At 44.6% G+C, this 13584-nt stretch overlaps 1 protein-coding gene across 1 annotated transcript in view; it reads right to left on the bottom strand.

Moving 5' to 3' along the window:
• The window catches only part of HCN4 (hyperpolarization activated cyclic nucleotide gated potassium channel 4), a 111906-nt gene extending 109460 nt beyond the window's left edge, over positions 1 to 2446 (bottom strand). Inside the window, exon 1 of the mRNA XM_061999910.1 lies at positions 1743 to 2446. Coding sequence (XP_061855894.1) covers positions 1743 to 2446 — 704 coding nt within the window. The remainder of the gene's footprint in view (positions 1 to 1742) is intronic.
• Positions 2447 to 13584: the final 11138 nt, after the last annotated feature.

The following is a 13584-nucleotide window of genomic DNA, read 5'->3' as shown; positions in this document are numbered from 1 at the left end:
GCAATCTTTTTACTGAAGTTTGCCAGTCTAGTTCTATGCTGAAAACACCGTCATGAAGGTGGAAGGGAACCAATCCACTATACGTATGTATAGAATATATGTAAACTAAGTGCTACTTTTGCATAAATCCCCATACAATCCAGAAACTGAAACCCAAATTCTTTAAGGTGTGACATACAGAGAACACCTTGCTAGACTAACTCAAGAAAGCACAATAGTTAAACTCCAGACTCATGGCAATTCACACAAAAATCTACAGCCAAGAGTAGGAAGTGGGGTTTATTCTTTTTAAAAAACTAACCACTCTCACATTTCACTGTGTTTGTAAGGTATTACTTCATCAGTCACAACTGCAAAGCAATTTTATCCTCTCCAACCTGGGTTTGAATAAGATACGTATCATGGTGTAGCTACTGGAAACTCTCCTATACTCGGTCAGCTGTGCACTTGTGACACGTGAACGCACTGAATTTAAATGACAGTGCAGACTTCCAATTCACACAGCCTTCTAATAACATTTGTTAATCCAAAAAAATATCAAGGAATCTGGTCAGTGCCAGTGCCCAATCTTCCAAGCATGTGGGCTGCTTGCTAAATCCCAGTGAGGTTCCTGTCATTTCTGTCTCAGGGCATGCAAATCCACCCCGGAACTCCTTCCTGCAATCACCTTGCTGTCTGTATTTTAGGGAATAACCCAAGGATTCTTGAAGAGCCCTGGAGTTCAATAAAATCATGCAGTTTGATGGATATGTTTTTGAATAGTGTTCTCCTGCTGTGTGCTTTTAAACGTGAGATGCAAGCCAGCTGTAATTAAAGTTGAAGCAATAAGTCTTAGCCATTGATGACATTAAGTAATTAATTATTGATTGCAGTACTTTACATACATACTGCAGCAGACAATTCCCTTGTGCAGCAGACAATACTTTACTCAGAAATACCCAAAGACAACTCCTCTGCTATATGGAACTATACAAAAATCGGCTCTGGGGTTTAGAAGTTAATTTCCCTATTAACCTTCATGGAAGTGCTGCTGCTGGAGTGAAAGCAAGCCATTACTTTCATAAAGATGATGTTAACTATTACCTATCCAAATTCATTTTGCAAATAAGGATCTAGAGATGCAAAAGATAAAATCTTGCTCTTTCAAACTCTGAAGGTATTAAGTTCCCTGTTAATGAATGCTGCTATCCCCTGCACATACCGATTCCCAACAGCGATGCTGCAGTGGGAAGTCCTACACAACAGCAACAGTAGCAACATCCTTTCCAAACTCATGGGGAAGCAGAAGGGAGAAGACTTGGAGGCAGGAAAATGGGAACTCAAACATTAATCAGGCAGACCACCCGTTCAGAACTGGAGAGGTAGGACTAGTTAAGCAGCAGACACCATGCTTTTAGTCAAGTTGTGCATCAGGTGGGAACATTCTTCCCCTTTTATGCTGAACTTACAGAGAGTCTTCCCTGAGAAAAAGCCAAAGACAAAAGATGTGTTGGTTTAAAATCGCAATTTAGCATGAATAATAGTGTGTTGACACTGACAGTTAATGAACCCTGCAGATTATTTGCCTGGGGCAGATCGTGGATGTGTCCTCCAGCTCCTCTGACTAGGAAATTAACAAGGAAAGATACATCTGGATGTGTCTGGTGTGCGGAAAGGTCTGAGCTGGACATGGCAGGGGAAGGGACTGGTCAAGGGGCAGGCCGGCTAGCTCGGAATGGGCCAGGAGAAGGGGGGGACTGTACCTGAAGTCGCTGTAGGGGTGGATGATCCAGAACCCGGCAGACTTAACCCTTTCCTGCTCCCTCTCCACGGCCTTCTGGCTGCCAAACATCCTCAAGGAGAATTTGTTGACCCCCGGCTGAAGCATGGCCCCGAACTGCCTCTGCATGAAACCGGCTTGGCCCAGCCTCTGCTCCTCTTCTGGGCTGATCTGGTCGCACCCTCCACCTCCCTCCACTTTGATGGAGGTAGAGGAGCAGGCCCGGGGGGGCTGCTGCCGGGCCTCAGGGGGTAAGGCTGGCGGCAGGGGCGCGGGTAGCCCTTGCTCCAGGTCCGCGCTGCCGGGGGGGCTTCTGTCCTCGCCGGGGGAGGCCGGCTCCCCTTCGCCGCCGATCAGCCGCTTCTCCTCGGCCGCGTCATGCAGGTGCCGACTGGCCAGCGAGGACAGGCTCCCTCGGAACCGCCGGCAGTCCCCGTTGGTGCTGCTCCTGCCGCTCTTGCCGCCTGCCTCCGTCTCCAGCAGGCCGGGGTCACCTCCTCTGCCGGAGTCCCCCGCGGGCGCCCGGCTGCTCCCGGGAGAGGGCGAGGGCAGTGGCTTCAGCCTGATGCTTTTCCTCCGGGTGTCCTTGTCGCTGTCTTCCTCCTCGTCCATGATCGACGCTTTGGGTCCTATCTGCTGGGGTAGGCTGTAGAGCCTCTTGCGCATGGAGGGGGGCAGCTTGTCCATGGCCGCTGCCGCTGCCGCTCAGTTACAGGGAGGGACCCCCGCTCTGCCCGGGGAGGGGGACCGGCACTGCCCCTGGGCCCTGCCCCCGGCTCAAGGGCCAGAAGGGAACAGGGGCTGGCGTGTCATGTCCTTACCAGACCGCGGCATCCACAGGCTCTGCATCAAAACACTGCTTCTGCATCCAGAAAGGAGTGGGGGGGAAAAAAAAAAGAGGGAAGGCAAAAAAAAAGCCCCCCTTCCCCCCCCCCGCCCCGAGCCCCCCTCTCCTCCGTTGTCCCGATTTGGCTACTTGCTGCTAGTCTCCCCTTGGTGTTGCTGCAATCCCTGTCTGCTCACATCCAGAGCACTGGGCAAGAAGTCTAGAGGAGAGCCACACACTTCTGTCTGGGAGGCGAGGGAGGGCGGCAGCAGCCACGGCAGCCGCTTTGCCATGTTGGCTTCGAGATGCAAATGTGCGGTTTCTCCCGGCGGGCAGACATCATCCGGAAAGCGAAGCGCAAGCCCGGATGCTTCAAACTCCTCAACCTGCCAGCCGAGAACACAATGAGCTGCAACCTGCGGCAGCCACCGCTTGCTTACATCACTGGCATCACTTATTCCTCATGCAGCCCCAGCTCCCGGGAATATTCATGAAACCATCCCGTTCCACTGGGTTGCCATAGGAGCGGCTGCTGCACGCAGGCTCTGCCTACCTGGAGCCAGCACCCGGGCTCCTTAAAGGGCCAGCGGCCGCCGGCGCGGGGCGAGCGGGCGCCGCAGCGCTGCTGCCGCCGGGCGCGGTGCTCGGCTGCGTCGGCCCCGCCTGCCGGAGCCGGGCTGAATCCCCCGGGGCTGACGGCGGAACCCACCGGGCGGCCGTCGGTGTGAGAATAGTAGCGTCACAAACGCTACAGGGGGAAAAAAAAGGATATTCCTTTTTCTCTTACACGTTGACGATCCTTTCTCCTTCTGGAGTGATGGCCGCTTTGTCACAGGTTTGCTTGTGAAAGGGCAGGGGGTTTTGTGGGAAGGGGCACATCTAAAGGCAAAACAGCGGTTCACCTTGAAAATCTCACTTGCATGCAAAGCAGGGGCTTGGGAAGCGCCCGGCTTTTCTAGCAGAAGTTTGCCTGCTGGGAAACACCTTGTGTTTTGTACCTGCCTGCAAACCACCTAAGGTCTGGAAGGTTTCTTTCTCCTTTTCTGTTCTGTTAGCCATCATAACGTTACTATTTCTCCTGTGGGATTGAATCTGTAGGAATCATTTTTTTAAAAAAAAACCCGGCAAGCCGCCTCTTCAAGAGCTCCCCTACACGACAGAGGGAGGCTGGACTGGGATGGCAACGGAGGAGTGTGTGGGATGCATGGGCTTTCCCTACGACACGGGGAATCCCACTTCCCAGTGGGCACCCGAGTCAGCACTTTCTTCTAGCGCGTCTCCCAGGATATTGGTCCTGGGAAAACCACGGCTCCGGATGGGAATCCTTCTTCCTCTCGCTTCTGGCTACAATGCTCCTCATAGCCATATGAGAGACTTTTTGCATACATATTTTTTAATAGATTCAATGGCTGAGGCTTTCTAGAATGGGTTGTGTGTTTTTCTTGTGTTACACATTTCAAAATCGTGCCTCCTAGGGCAGGGAAACCCTGTGAATTGTGCAGACAGGCAGGGAGCTAAACACAGGCAAGGAATGCCCACTGCAAGCCATGAGGAAATCCTCACCTCATCTCTGCAGTCTGCTTTCCTCAGCAAATAGTCACCCTTTACCTTCCAGGAGGTACCTCTTTGTTCGCATACTCTCTTGAATCCTTTCTCTGAAGCATTCACCTGCTCCTCTTCTCTTCCCACCTCCCTGGCACAATCTAGACTGGCTGTGACTCATTTTAAATATTTTTCAGTGAAGCTAACCCAGTGCAAATATTATATAATTGTGGGGGTTTTAAATCACAATTTCTGGTAGAACAAGCTTTTTCAGGAAAAGAAATCTCAGTTTTCAAATGCTCCTGTAGATTAGATGATATGAACTAAGCTAGTGAGAGCATTAAAGGTCTTCTTCCCTCCCCTGGGCACTAGGGATGCAGAGGTGTAAGCAAATTCTGTGCCTAAGTTGCAATCAACTGCCTTTCAAACAGATGTGTTTTGAGTAATGAGGTGTATAACACCTGAAACTGATGCAGATTCTTAAACACAGTCCCCAGTGTTCTCAGATAATGACAGAGCAATAAAGGACATGCTCACGGAATCCAGCTGCGTGTCTTCTTTTGGCTATAGGTATTCTAGCTAGCTCTTGGAAAATACCCACACTCTGTTTCCTGGCCTTCCTGGGATTGTTCTTGAAGTGTTCTTTGGTTTTGAGGGACACAAACAAGATTCTCTTACAGCCCTGAAGTGGGGAAAGAACACAGCAGAGCATCCAAACAGCAGACTGCTCCTTTATCACTTCTGCAACTAGGCAAGAAAATTATCAGGTGCAAAGACTGAAGCAGTCTGACTGGCGGACTGCTGCACAATCACAGAAGCATGCAGATAACTCTGTACCCAGAATTCTGGCCAACACATCCTAGCCACCAGTGTCCAGCTTTTATACGATGTATATGATTCCTCAGATACAGAGAAGTTTTTAAAAATTATCATTTTGGGACCACATTTGTTACCTTTACATCCATCTATAAAGCATTAATTTTCACTTCAGTATCACAGCTGCTTTGAAGGAATTTTTTGAGCACATAATTTTAGCAAACACCATAGCTCCAGTTTGAAAATAAAAGGTGCTTAACTTGAAATAAGAATGCAAGTGCTGTAGCAAATCTAGGCTTTGTCTAGCAGATAGCCCAAAGTGCTAAAACTCAGAAGGTGCATTCTTGTGGGGCTCTGTCTCCAAGTGCGAGTTCCTAGACACTTCTAAAAAACTTCACTCCAAGAATTACAAGTCCCAAACTCAGAGGAAGTTTTAAAGTCCTTCATATATAATGAAAACTTAGTCTCAAGAGAACTTCAAAGTAATGATACTTTGTTTGAGAGCTTTCCAAGAACTAAGTGCATGAGACTAAGAATTATCCTTGTCTAATGGTATGAAGCTACTCTCATGGACATTATTCGTTCTTGGCAATATGGCAGTGCATTCTATGTCCACAAACAGACCTTTATAGGCACATTTTTAGAACATTTCAGAAAAGCTAGGACTGCTGTAGGGCCAAAGTCTTTTCCAACCCAAACACTTCTATGATTCTATCATTGGCTGCACAATACATTCAAAGGCAGTATAGAGAATCCACCTGCCAGGAAAAGGAAGAACTGTTTTTGAGAGAAACAATCTCCTTTTTAACCATAATTGTCAGATACTGCTCCAAGACTTGGCATAGATACAAAGGGAATGGATTTAGTAGAGAGAATGCAGGTGAAGCAGACAAATATTTGTTTGTTTTTAAGGGCTTTTGCCAGCTCATACAAACATATATATAAATATGTACATATACACATGGTGCTATTTTAATAACAATCCAGTGCTGCAATGCAAATGTGAAAAATCACATTCTGAATGAGCTCAGGACTGCGAAAGAACAGACTGAGTGCCATAAAACCCAATATCCTCTAGCTCAGGGTCCAGCAACCACTGCAAGCTTTCTGCCTGCTGACCTGTTAGGACCACCTTTGCTTTGGTGAGAGTTTCAGTAGTCACCCTTGAACCCTTGGACCCTCAGATTAAAAAAAAGGAGTCAACATGGAGACTGGAAGAACGGGAGCAAGTCCATTCAGAGCTTCCTATTGTTCCTAGCAGGCAGCAAGTAACTAATAATTGGCATTTGAAATTCATTAAATATTCAACACTACAAACGAGGGATTCTACTTCAAAAGTTGGGCTTGTTGCCTCTGCAACTTCTAGCACACCTAGAACATAATAATGAAATAATCACCATAAATATACAAATCCTATCTCTCCTTCACCCCTATTAATTACCCACGTGTGCTGTCACACTTGTTGAAATTCAGCCAGTGCTTCCTTCTTGCTCTGTCATGTTTCTTATAGAAACTGTAAAGTGGGATTGAACTGCAGGAACCTATGTTAAAACCTATTTAAGGCAGAGAGAGGAGGGCACCTCAGCATCTGTCCAAGATAAAGGAAACTGCTGAGCAATGGGAAGGGAGATCCCAAACTGGATGCCGGAGGGAGGCAGGGGATGCCCAGAGGGCAGGGGGGAGAGAGGAGTCCCACAGAGCTGGATGCCAGGAGAGGAGGAAGAAACCCACTTTTGCTGCACAAGAATTGTTTTGAGTTGGGATAAAAGAACACTTTGATGTTCATCAGTGGGAGCAGAGAGATATTAAACAGATCCCTAACAACAATGGACTGTGGAGCATGGCAAGAGTTGCAGCAGCAGGAGATGTGGTACAAAACAGGACAGAAAAGCTTGTATCAGGAAGTACTTAGGAAGCTCTATTCATTCCAGCTGACAGCTGTAAACAAATTTGGAGCAATCCCATTCTTTTCACCCTTATAACCAAGAACAAAATAGGAGCACTTGCCTACAGTAATGGGGGGGGGAGGGTACTGGGAATATGTTTATAACTAACCATTAGCTTTGCCGCTGGACTGTAAAAAAAGAGGAAATGTTTTCCAAATAATCAGTCACATCAGTATCTATGGAAAGAGGTCACAGACTATGCAGAACATCAGCCTCTGAGAATTTCAGGATGTTTAGATGTTTTGCAAAAGCTAGCAATCCCCACTGGAGCAAGTAGCCAACAAATTATAGCTACAAACATTGATTAGCATGAGAATCTCGCCCCTGAACTTTAATGTTCCCTTAGGAGAAAAGACAACTTAGAGAAATAAAAAAAATAGAGGCAGGTAACCAGGTATGAAGCTATGAGGAAGAGAAATTACATAGAATCTGAGAAGCTGCTGAAATTAGAGTAACTATATGATCTAGTCACAATTGCTTTTAGTTTATGAAGAATGTACATTTTTACATTATGGTTTAAACTCCACCAATGAATTTTCCATTATTGCTATTAAAATGCTCATATTAAGCTTGTGTCTTGGTCTTCAATAAAATTTGCTTTCAAAATGTGTATTCCATCAAATTTCTATTCAAAATCCAACCACTGACTAATTTTTCTACCCTTATCTGGAATTACTCAGAAGAAGGTTGAGACCACATGGAAAAGTTTGCTCAGACTGGATTGGTTCAGTGACTATCAAATGACTCTCAAGATAGTGCCTTTCACCAGCATTCAATGAGCTGTAACTTCACAAAGAATAATGGATCCCTTGTCATGAGCCTGTCGCTGCTGATGGATCTTCTGTCTACTTGAACTGTACTATTTTTGACTATCATGCTGTGCAGGGTTTGATGGGAAATGTGCTATTTTTTCCAACAGCAGTAATGGCAGCTCTGAACTTTGGGAAGTAAGACTCTTAGTGAGCTGAATTCTGTCAGGGCTGACCTTAACACTTCCTCAGTAAGTGAATCAAAGAAACTCAACATAATAGTGTTGATGCAACTGCAAACCAAAGTTTCCCAGTCATATCACCTGTCAAGCGTTTATACAGCTCTGATTTAAGAACTCGTAATCCTAATGGGTGTATCTTAACAATGCCTTCCCGCAGCAAATTGCTGGAGACAAGCAGAAGATCTAAAAATTTGAAAGAAGAGACTAGTTAGAAACAAGATGTTCTGTAAGCAAAATGCCTATGAAAGAAATGCCTCACAGATTTATACCTTGTGACTGGAGTCTCACACATTTAATTTGCAGGATTCAGCACAAACTTTTCCTCCATAATTTATAACTGTACTGTCATGTATTCTCTAATGTCTAGTAATTTATTGATGCCAGTGCCATAGGCTGTAGCAGCTTTGAGCAGAAGACCCTTGGAGATCCCATCCAACCTAAATTATCCTTTAACTCTATGATTCTGTGACTCAAGAGGAATTATCTCTTTACTCCAGCAACCTGCTTTGAAAAATACATTGGAAAATCTTTGAGACAAAATTCCTCTGTCAAATTTGTTTTAAAATGTCAATCAGGTTGAAATATTAGTAGGAGGGAACTGACAGACTGGTGGATACCAAGCATGACAGTTTAAGTTTCATTTCCTCAGTTAAGCAGGTCGTTTCACGATTTTGGAGAACAAACTCAGACATTTCCATGCTAATTCATGATTTCTGAACTCCTGAAGATAGCCAAATTGCAAAACCAAGTTTAGCCAGAATGTCTAAACAATATGGCAATAAAAGAGCTTCAAGCAGAAAATCCTAGTTTGTCATTACCCCTTACAGATACCCTTGCTCATGCTGCTACCCATAGAGGGATGTTTCAGGTAGTTATCCCTCCCACTCAGTAACGTAAATGGAGTAGAATTTCACTGCCAATAAAAACAAGGCCAAAGGCAAGGGAGATACAATATTTCTGCCTGCATTTCATTCCTTACTGACATAAGTACATCCTCTACAAGCCAGCAACCAGGTTAGGCCATTCTGAGTCCTTGAGACTTTCTCGTTATCTTGCAAGACAAGAGTAACTTGGGCCACCACCAAGTCTGTTGCTCAGCAGCAGCATCTGCGACTGTCAGCAATGCTGAGTGCCTCAGTGAGCTAGTAGATAAGTGGAGGAAAGGGAATAGGCGTCAGTTGATAAGGCTGCAAATAGTTCTGAGATTAAAATAAAGGTGTCCTCTGTTTGGGCTTTGCTTTTAGAATCCAGCCCCTTGGTGGCACTGCATATAACACACTTGACACCAGAAGGATCCTGTGGTTATCCTACATCTGGAGATTATTTCCTTGAGTTTGTGATTGCCTATGTCTACACATGTGCTAATCAAGCTTTTACCTCAATTCTGGGTCAAAAACGCACTCCAAGTCCAATCTTGGCCTCTGCCTGTCATTGTTACAGTTTGTTTCCTTGTAGATGTTACTGAAGCATGCAGAAAATGCTGCTGATGTCAAAGCCCCAGCAGAAGAAAGCAGGCCAGTCCCAGTCTCAACAGCAGAGGAAGAGAATATAGCAACAGAGTAAACAGTCCCATGGTCTTCAAATGCCAGTTCAGTACTGCTTGTTTCATTTTTGCTTCTTTAATTTTAGAGAAGACTTTGCTATAGGAGAGGAAAAAGACAGACATGAATCCAAAGCAGGAAATAAGAAACTGAAAACACAGAAACAGAGCAAAGAGAGAACTGTCTGCATTGCATTCATTTTCCTGTATGACAAAGCTGTGCTGAAATATTACCATTAAGAATGGTATGAACTTCCCTTATAAGTTTCTTTATGGTTATTCCTGTTTTCAACCAACTCAAATGACATCCTGAAAACTGTATCTTTACCAAAAAGTGAATCACAGAATCACAGAATCTCAAGGGTTGGAAAGCAAAACCCACTGGTCTGGAAATGAGAAGGTTGCATGTGTAGAAGAGAAAAAAGAGAAAGTGCACTTTTTCTGTTCTCTTTTTTGAATGGTATTATAGGAACTAAGGTATTATTGAGTGACTAATAATAAAGTGAGATTTGGACTTCTTAATGAAAGGAAAGGCAAGTACTGTACATGTGACAAAAATTAAATACCCAGCAAACCCAGAATGGTAGAGGCAGAGTTCATTCAGCCTTTTTTTTAACCATGCCTCTCCTTGCTTGGGTGCTTCTTGCTAGCCCCACTTATTCAGACTGTATGCCCTTCTGATACTTAATATGTACCACATAGGCACCTCCCTAGTTCTCAGGCATACAGACTAAGGCCTAGCTAAGTGCCACACAAGCTCACCCTGAGTAAACAATGTCAAATGCTTAGCTGCTCCTAGAGCTGAATTGCAGAGGTGTATTTGGCTCTGCAGTGAGTGACCAGCCTTTCCCACGCTGGAAGCCCTGCACTGCTACAAGTCCACTCAGGGACTCCCCATTGATTAATTTTCTCAGCCTATGCTTTCATTTGTTTTCAACACTCTACTGACCTTTGTGTGAGTGTTTAAACAAAGCTTTACTGACTCTTGAGACCATTATCTTGATAGTATCAGTTCATCACTGTATAAATTTCTCTCAGTGGATGTAGTCTTTTGTTTGTGTGTGTGTGTTTATGAGGAGGAAGGATTCCACTCACCTGGCCCGTCTGTGAATGCTGAAGATTTTTCAGCAAAATCAATGAAAAAACCGCATGCTGCGTCTCTTGTTACTGCTCTGCACTGTTTAATGCAAGAGCAGATCAACACAGAGCAGTTCCAGATACTGCTTCCAGGATTCTGTCTTCTTTTTAGACAATCTCCTTTCCCATGTGATCCGTAGGAACATTTCTGGGACCAGGACTAGAAGACAGGCCTTCCTGCTTTTTCCCTAAACCATTAGCTGACAGCATCATAGTGCCCCTTCTGTGCTCTCTTACTACACAAAGATGCTTCCTGAGGGACACTAGGAAACCAGGAAGGCAGCATTTGCTTCACCAGCTGCAATATAAGAGAAGAGTGAGAACTGTTCTGTTGTTTTGGCTTTTTTTTTAAACAAAATCTTATATCTTTATGATCGCTTTCTAGACGATGTGGAGGTATATGCAGCCCCATACATGGCTGAACTATAGTGAGATGATGATGAGAAGCAATACGTGGCTGCTTGATTTTCTCAGCCTTTCCCTCGTGGCTAATTTGCCTCCTGCTTAGCATACAGACTGGCTCCTAGGCTCTGAAGAGCCACCAAAACTTGGGACAGAAAGATGCAATGGCCCACGTGGCCTGGTGGGTTCCCTGGGAGTCATACACTGCTATACACAACACCTTTGAGCACTTCTATCCCTCACTGACTTCGCAGTACAAATCTTGCCTGAGGTGACAGGACATCTGTCCATTGAGCTTCCCCTGTAGATACGTGTATGTATAAAGTGCTCAGTAAAGCAGACTTGGACACTGGGATCATTTTCTCCTATTCCCACAGAGGGATGTCAAACTAAACAGCATGCTGAAGCAGGCCACATCTCGATGCACTGTCCCAGAGGAAGCATTTCAGGATCAACAATAACAACAACAAATACCACTTTCCTGCTTCTGCTCAATTTCATGACTTTGTGGATGCTGTTCAAAGTCTGCTTTTATGATTCAAATAAATATTTGGATGCATTATTAGCCACATCTGTGCTTGTTAATTCTTTGTTTTTCACCTTTCTTCAAAATTCTTCACAAATCCCCGTTTCAGTGGAGCAACAGACTTCTACTTCTTGCATTTGTAGGTTTCACTTAACAGGATTAAGTCACAAGATTTATTTAGAAATGGGTGGTGATAAATACTCAGTTGATGAGTAATGGGGGGAAAAGCTCACTTTTTTTTTGTTGTTGCCTTTTAAATTCAAACTTCGCAGCCAGAAAAAAGGTTCAGCTGCTGGAGAGCAGCTCTGCAGAGAGAGACCTAGGAGTTTTGGTTGACAGCAAACTAAACATGAGCCAGCAATGTGCCCTCATGGCCAAGAAGGCCAATGGCATCCTGGGATGCATCGAGACGAGTGTGGACAGCGGGTCGAGGGAGGTTCTCCTTCCCCTTTAGTCTGCCCTGGTGAAACCTCATCTGCAGTCCTGTGTCTAGTTCTGGGCTCCTCAGCTCAAGAGGGACAGAGAACTGCTGGAGAGAGTCCAGCGCAGGGCCACCAAGATGATCAGGGGACTGGAACATCTTTCATATGAGGAAAGGCTGCGGGAACTGGGGCTGTTTAGTCTGGAGGAGACTGAGGGGGCATCTAATTAATATTTATAAGCATATAAATGGTAGATGTCAGGAGGTTGGGGCATCTCTTTTTTCAATTGTATCTAGTGACAGGACAAGGGGTAATGGGATGAAGCTGGAACACAAAAAGTTCCACTTAAACATAAGAAAAAACTAATTCACTGTAAGGATGATGGAGCCCTGGCACAGGCTGCCCAGGGAGGGTGTGGAGTCTCCTTCCTTGGAGGTCTTCAAAACCAACCTGGATGTGTTCCTGTGTGACCTGATCTAGGTTAACCTGCTTCGGCAGGGTGGTTGGACTGGATGATCTCTAAAGGTTCCTTCCAACCCCTACCATTCTATGATTCTATGATAAGGTGTTTGACACACACACTTTTCAGTATTTGAGAATGCTTAACTTTTTCTAGAAGGGAGAATACTGGAGTGAAATAAATAGAGAAGACTGAATCTTTATGAGACCTAAAGAACTTGAGATTCAAAATTACTTGATCTCATCAAGCCTTGGGTTGACACAGAATTTGTTAAAACATCTTCCTTTAACTTAAAGTAGTTTGAAGACTTCACTAGCTCACTTTGGCTAGCTAGAACATGTAGCCCTCAACCATGGACTTACTCCCTACTCTACAAGAGAGTGGTATCAGAGCTGCTTTGGTGATTCTGCCCTTCTCCGTTTCTTGGAAGCCCTCCCTGGCGCAGAAGCCTCTCAAAATGCAGTTAAACTGAATTCAGGACTGCCTTTGCTCTTTGTGGTAGATGTCAGCACCAAATCTCAGTTGAGGATCCTGCTCAGTGGAAAAGAATTGGAAGACCTACTTTAATAGAAGAGATTTTGGGAGTTTAATCTTTAGTGGTTAAGCAAAAGGAAGTATATGTAATTATTTGATAATAATCTGTAAGTACGCACATGGAGAGGTGGAGACCTGAACACAGAGGAATCCTCACACTAGCAGACATCACTGCAAATTTTTAATGTTGAGGGCAACCAACCTCTAGGTTAACATGATGAAGTTTTTTGTAGTTATTCTGTCACAGGAAATTTTAAAAACAAGATTAGATATTTTAAATACAAGATCTGCTTTAGCTCAATCGCAGATACTACACTTGAATCGGCAATTAATTTGAGTTAGTCCTAGATCATGTCACACAGGATGTCCAAAGAATCTGCAATTAACTTGGGTTAGTCCTAAATCACGTCACAGAGGAGGCTAAAGTAAATGTTGATGACGTTCCTTTCTTTATTAAAATCTGTAAAACTGGAAAAGCAAGTGACAAGAATGCTCACAACCTGTTCTGGGTCATTCATGAATATGCTGTCCTGCCTACATCCTAGTACAAATCCCTCAAGAACTCTGTTGACACTGTTTTAAGGCTTGATCATTGACTTTTACCATCTGTTTCTTTTGTTTACCCAACTACTAACCCATGCTAGGATCTTCTCTTAAAAGCTGGAACACAAAATATTCCATTT

Source organism: Colius striatus, chromosome 7, assembly GCF_028858725.1.
Source record: "Colius striatus isolate bColStr4 chromosome 7, bColStr4.1.hap1, whole genome shotgun sequence".
Lineage (NCBI taxonomy): Eukaryota > Metazoa > Chordata > Aves > Coliiformes > Coliidae > Colius > Colius striatus.
The sequence above is the reverse complement of the archived record's forward strand: the minus strand, read 5'-3'. Positions and strand labels throughout refer to the sequence as shown.